Source organism: Anopheles bellator, chromosome 1 (assembly GCF_943735745.2).
Source record: "Anopheles bellator chromosome 1, idAnoBellAS_SP24_06.2, whole genome shotgun sequence".
Lineage (NCBI taxonomy): Eukaryota > Metazoa > Arthropoda > Insecta > Diptera > Culicidae > Anopheles > Anopheles bellator.
Genome location: NC_071285.1, coordinates 29786982 through 29792441, shown reverse-complemented (window position 1 = coordinate 29792441; position 5460 = coordinate 29786982). Strand labels below are relative to the sequence as shown.

Below are 5460 nucleotides of genomic sequence, written 5' to 3'. Positions count from 1 at the left end.
ATGTCGGATCAAGCAACACAAGAGCGATGAAATTAAAACGAAGGTATAGATTTATTATTAATTATGATTATTGTAAAAGAATAAAAAATGTTGAAGTTTGTACAAATAAAATAAATGATAAAATATAGAACTTGACTGCTTTAAAACCCGGTGTTTTGATTGCTGCGTAATGCGTAATAGTATTGCATGATACGATCCAACATTATTTTTTTGCAATATTTCAGTACTTTCAGTGCTTGGCAAATATTGTGGTGCAATTTTCCGGTGCATGATCCGTGTACAAGTTCTACACAACATTGCATGCAACATTATATACAAGTTTTAGGAAACAAATTTTTCATACAATATTACAATATTGCACAAAACTTTTGGAAACTAAATGTTGCATACAGGTAACTGGTTGTTCAACCGGATTTTTCGAGTTGTGGATTTTTTCATATTTTATATTGATATAAATTTTTCTGTAAAACTATTGAACCAATCCGCCTGAAATTGTCCACAGCGTAGTTTTGTGACACCGGACAGTGAATAGGAAAGTTTGACCCTTCCACACCACCCATACTGCGGGGACAGACGAAGCGTAACGTAATGTTTTTGGCATTTCTGGTTAATGCCAAACTGGTTGCGCTTCTGTCAAAACGTATATGTTTTGGCCGTGGCGTAAACAGTTTGGCATTTATCTGAAATGCCAAAAACGTTTATTTGCGCATAGTGTAGCCCGGCAGTTTTGGATAGTTTTGTAGAGTTTTGGGATCGGTTTAGAACAAATCGTCAACAAACATGTGTAGAGAATCTGACGGCCGTTGGGATGTAGAAATGTACAGCATATCAGGCCATACACTGTACGAACGAAATCTAAACAAATAGTAAAAATTGTTTTGCAGAGCAACGATTTTCTACGAGATTGAGAAAATGGCAAATCCTCCGCCTAAAAAACTTCGAAAGGAACCGGATAGCAGTGAAAACGACGAGGACAATGATAAATTCGAACCTTACGTGCCGGTGAAAGAGAGGAGAAAACAACAGCTCCTCAAGCTTGGTCGCATCGTTCAGCTAACAGCCGAAGCATCGAATGTAGGCAAATCATCCAGTGAAAACGAGCACGACGAGGAAGGAGCTGAGGAGTCATGGGGCCGAAAGTTTAACATCAGCTTGTTGGATCAGCATACGGAGCTGAAGAAAATCGCGGAGGCAAAGAAAATCAGCGCGGTCGAGAAGCAACTCAAGGAGGAAGAGAAAATCCTTGAAAGCGTAGCGGAAAAAAAGGCTCTGATGGGTGTGGCTGAGTTGGCCAAGGGCATCCAGTACGAAGATCCCATAAAAACCAGCTGGACGCCACCGCGGTACATTCTGGCAAAACCGGAATCACGGCACGAAAAAATTCGCGAGGACCTACGCATTCTGACCGACGGTGAAAATGTGCCCCCACCGTTGTGTACGTTCCGGGAAATGAAGCTTCCTAAGACGATTCTGGCGGCGATGGCAAAACGAAACATCAAAAAACCTTCTCCTATCCAGGTGCAAGGCATACCGGCAGTGTTGGCCGGGCGCGATCTGATTGGTATAGCATTCACCGGATCCGGCAAGACGCTGGTATTTGTGTTACCAATCATTATGTTTTGTCTAGAGCAAGAATTGAGACTTCCGTTCATTAGCCGCGAAGGACCGTATGGGCTGATTATTTGTCCCTCGAGAGAATTGGCGAAACAGACTCACGACATCATACAGTACTACGCTCGGCATTTGCAGGAAGCGGAGATGCCAGAAATCCGTACGGTTTTGGCAATCGGAGGTGTTCCAGTGACCGACGCTATAGCAATCATTCAGCAAGGAGTACACATTATGGTAGCAACACCGGGACGGTTGATGGATATGTTGGATAAGAAACTGGTCAACCTGGACGTGTGCCGTTATTTGTGCATGGACGAGGCCGATCGCATGATCGATATGGGCTTCGAGGAAGACGTGCGCACGATATTTTCCTACTTCAAAGGCCAACGCCAGACGCTTCTTTTCTCGGCCACGATGCCAAAAAAGATACAAAACTTCGCCAAGTCTGCTCTGGTGAAACCGGTAACCATCAACGTAGGCCGCGCCGGTGCCGCTTCGATGAATGTTACCCAAGACGTAGAGTACGTAAAACAAGAGGCAAAGGTCGTATATTTGCTGGAGTGTCTACAGAAAACATCGCCCCCTGTGCTCATTTTTGCTGAGAAAAAGCAGGACGTCGATGCGATTCATGAGTATCTGCTGTTGAAGGGGGTTGAAGCAGTGGCTATTCACGGCGGGAAAGATCAAGAGGAACGGTATCGTTCCGTGGAAGCTTTCCGGAACCAGGAGAAGGACGTTTTGGTGGCCACCGATGTTGCATCGAAGGGATTAGATTTTCCCGACGTGCAACATGTGATCAATTATGACATGCCCGACGATATAGAGAATTATGTGCATCGAATCGGTCGTACCGGCCGGTCTGGAGCAAAAGGCTTAGCGACAACATTCATCAACAAAGCAACCGAGCAGTACGTGTTGCTCGATTTGAAACATTTGCTAATTGAAGCCAAGCAAAAAGTGCCTCCGTTCCTTGGAGAACTTTGTTCGGAGACGGAGAAATATGCCGACCTTGGAGATGGGTGTAGTTATTGTGGCGGTTTAGGACATCGCATCACGGAGTGTCCCAAGCTGGAAGCGATACAGAGCAAGCAAGCGTCTAACATTGGGCGCAGGGACTATTTGTCCAACACGGCTGCCGATTATTAAGGGTTGCCGTTGTGTGTACATAAATTTGACGAATTTTATGAAAATAAAACAATATTGTATTCTCTTAAATCTTTGTTTCGACTTAAGACTTGGAACTGTTCGTTACGCACTGATCGAAGAACAGGGAAACTGAAACTGGAGCCAATCCTATCTCTTCACTGGACTTTTTTCGTAGCGTAATTTCGTCCACTTTATGCATGCAGGCAACATTATTCTCTGTTCTAAAATATGCCCCACCTTGAGCTGAACTGAAAAATGTTAACTCTCTCAAAACAAAAACCAAAAGCTTAACTTTTTTCAACACACCTTTGTGCTTTATTAGGTAGAAATCTTCATCAACTTCTCAAACAAATCCAATGTTTGAAAACTTGCTTCAGGAGTTTCAGAAGAAGTATCCCAATATCTTTCCTCCCAAATGCTTCCGTCGAGCTTCCTCGTGATCCATTATACCGCCGCTGGTAGTGAGCACGACGTACCCGAACTGACGAGAGGGTAACAAATCGTTGGTCCATCTTTCAATATCATTGAGCTTCACATCGAAACGCGGAGAGATAATGCCAGCTTTGTTCAGGCGGCCGGTAAGGTTCACAACCACCTTTCCACTGCGGTGATCGTCGACTATCTCAAATTCGCCAATGTATCCATGCTTCATCATCACTGTTAAAAACTTGATGACGACCTTCGAGTTGGGCCGAATCAAAACCTGGCGCTTGCCACGTTTTTCGGCGTTGTTGATGCATTTCAATGCATCTGCTAGGACACTGATGCGAACCATCGTTAGCTCCGGTTAGTCTTCAATGTTGCTGTGCCTGCAAAGAGCCACGAATGAAAAGATGTTCGTAAACTTCACGTGCAATAACATGGGCATTCCGTCCGGAAACTCTATCCGGCGATAGAGGAATCTTTTGAAATGACAATACCTCAAGAAACTGCGAAAACTACGAGATTTCCACCAGCAAAGCACCCTTTCTTTTCCGAAGAAAGCTAAAAAAGAGCATGTGCTTTAGACATTTTGACAGATGCCCTGACAGGACGCGTATGCCGAACTGTCAACCATTGATTTAATATCGTAAATTTGAAAAACATACAGGTCGACTAAAACTGAGTATCGCCTATTAGGCATTAAATCAGTCTCCAAATTTTCCTTAAATTCGATCAATAGCTCAACAGGAAGGAAATAGGAATAATAGGTGTTCTGTGGTGTAACTTCAAGCGGAAGAACATGACGAAAACAATCACTGGCTGTCATTCCATCGCTGACAGATCCTTTCTGCTTAGAGAATAATATTTGACGTTTTGTGGATTTTCAGTGCTACGATTGCCAGAGACAAACTTGTGCAAACATCGTTCGCGCAAATTTCCCAATATGAAGCTGCTTAACAATTTGCTGCTGAAGCGTACTTCCACGTATCTGGTCGGCATCGCGGGAGCAGTGTTTTTCTTCGAACGAGGCTTCGACATGATCTCTGATGCTGTGTTTACTTCTCATAACAAAGGCGTAAGTTACCGTCCCGTTCAACAGCAACGAGACCGTTTGTTATATAATTTCCCTTTTCCATTGCAGAAACTATGGGATGACATTAAGTCGAAGTACGAACAGTAAAACAACCTGATGAAATAGATTGGTTACAGTTTATTACTAATAAAATGTAGCTCACTAAAAGCGTACATCAAGGATGCATCGTGTTTCTATTCTGTGACTTCCCACGGTTTCTCGGGGCGGTGCATGTCCCAAGAATATGCAGCCCGTAGCCGCTCCGGTTCCTGAAGTTCAATGCCAGCAACTTTTACCGTTTGCAGGAACTTTTCCACTTTTCCTCCTTCGGTCGGTTTTATGTCGCAGCGCATCTCCGTCATCCCAGCATCTAGACAACGCGCAGCAAAAACACGGGCCAAATTTATGTAAGCCGAGAAGTCATTTTCTTTGTACAATTGTCGCTTCAAAGCCCACTCTGTGGTACTGCATTCAATTACGGTTCCGTTTTGAAAATGAACTACCCGTGCCGTAACATATTTATTGCTAGCACTCAACTCCAACCTGGATTGGGTATTGAGAAAAACAACCTTTGTATTATGTCTTATGTATTGTATTATCGCCTCACTCAAAACAGCATTACCTATGCCAAAAGCTTCGAACCGGCTTCTCCAAATGGTAACCATCTATTTTGCGGGCAATTCTTAATCGCTCGAGATTACGAGGGTTTCTATTTGTCATGAACGAGGACCCGTCCAAGGCTCGACTTAACTGCTGAACTTTGTGGAAAACTCTTTTCGAACTTGATGCCATTGTTAGAAGCAATATTATCGCGAACTGCTTTTCTGAGATCCTCACTTATAATGTTATTGTTGAATGCCACACTTATTGCAGTCGCGAACGATGGAGTCTAAACTAGAAGCTGTCAAGAATCTTTTTTGACTGCACAGTTTGTAAAAAATAGCTTCTCATTCATTTTCATTCTTTGATAGTTATAATATTGGTAAATTTAAACAGATACATTTTAATAATCAAAATTTTTGAATCTGCAATCTACACATTGTACACGAAACGCAACAATTGAATTTAACCGCAGCGGAGTTTATTCTGATTCTATCCGCCAAAGAGATCCAATTATTCACAGCTTCGGCGAGGATGTCAGATTGTCAAAATTCATAACATTGAACTGTCACGTTTCATTGCGACACGCCGGCTTTTTTTTGGAGTAA

At 43.0% G+C, this 5460-nt stretch overlaps 4 protein-coding genes across 4 annotated transcripts; 2 read left to right on the top strand and 2 right to left on the bottom strand.

The window, feature by feature from the left end:
- Positions 1-876: 876 nt before the first annotated feature.
- On the top strand, positions 877-2779 carry LOC131214754 (ATP-dependent RNA helicase abstrakt). The gene has a single exon (XM_058209089.1). It carries the CDS (start codon positions 913-915, stop codon positions 2755-2757), a length of 1845 nt encoding a protein of 614 aa, XP_058065072.1. The 5' UTR covers positions 877-912; the 3' UTR covers positions 2758-2779.
- Positions 2780-3031: 252 nt separating this feature from the next.
- Positions 3032-3796, bottom strand: LOC131206682 (small ribosomal subunit protein uS8A). Its single transcript, XM_058199343.1, has 2 exons — positions 3678-3796; positions 3032-3566 (listed from the first exon to the last, which is right to left on the bottom strand). Exon 2 carries the CDS (start codon positions 3530-3532, stop codon positions 3140-3142), a length of 393 nt encoding a protein of 130 aa, XP_058055326.1. The 5' UTR covers positions 3533-3566; positions 3678-3796; the 3' UTR covers positions 3032-3139.
- Positions 3797-4041: 245 nt separating this feature from the next.
- On the top strand, positions 4042-4425 carry LOC131214922 (cytochrome b-c1 complex subunit 9). Its single transcript, XM_058209266.1, has 2 exons — positions 4042-4255; positions 4322-4425. Exons 1-2 carry the CDS (start codon positions 4124-4126, stop codon positions 4358-4360), a joined length of 171 nt encoding a protein of 56 aa, XP_058065249.1. The 5' UTR covers positions 4042-4123; the 3' UTR covers positions 4361-4425.
- On the bottom strand, positions 4377-5103 carry LOC131214921 (large ribosomal subunit protein uL18m). Its single transcript, XM_058209265.1, has 2 exons — positions 4875-5103; positions 4377-4795 (listed from the first exon to the last, which is right to left on the bottom strand). The coding sequence occupies exons 1-2, from the start codon at positions 5042-5044 to the stop codon at positions 4447-4449; spliced, it is 519 nt and encodes a 172-aa protein (XP_058065248.1). The 5' UTR covers positions 5045-5103; the 3' UTR covers positions 4377-4446.
- Between the last annotated feature and the right edge of the window lie 357 nt (positions 5104-5460).

What these genes read in the sequence shown, in the direction of transcription:
- LOC131214922 (XM_058209266.1), top strand. Translation starts at nt 4,124, where the DNA reads ATGAAGCTGCTTAACAATTTGCTGCTGAAGCGTACTTCCACGTATCTG. An exon ending in TTACTTCTCATAACAAAGGC is followed by an intron (nt 4,256 to 4,321) that starts GTAAGTTACCGT and finishes TTTCCATTGCAG; the next exon opens with AAACTATGGGATGACATTAA.
- LOC131206682 (XM_058199343.1), bottom strand. Translation starts at nt 3,532, where the DNA reads ATGGTTCGCATCAGTGTCCTAGCAGATGCATTGAAATGCATCAACAAC.
- LOC131214754 (XM_058209089.1), top strand. Translation starts at nt 913, where the DNA reads ATGGCAAATCCTCCGCCTAAAAAACTTCGAAAGGAACCGGATAGCAGT.
- LOC131214921 (XM_058209265.1), bottom strand. Translation starts at nt 5,044, where the DNA reads ATGGCATCAAGTTCGAAAAGAGTTTTCCACAAAGTTCAGCAGTTAAGT. An exon ending in GTTCGAAGCTTTTGGCATAG is followed by an intron (nt 4,796 to 4,874) that starts GTAATGCTGTTT and finishes TACCCAATCCAG; the next exon opens with GTTGGAGTTGAGTGCTAGCA.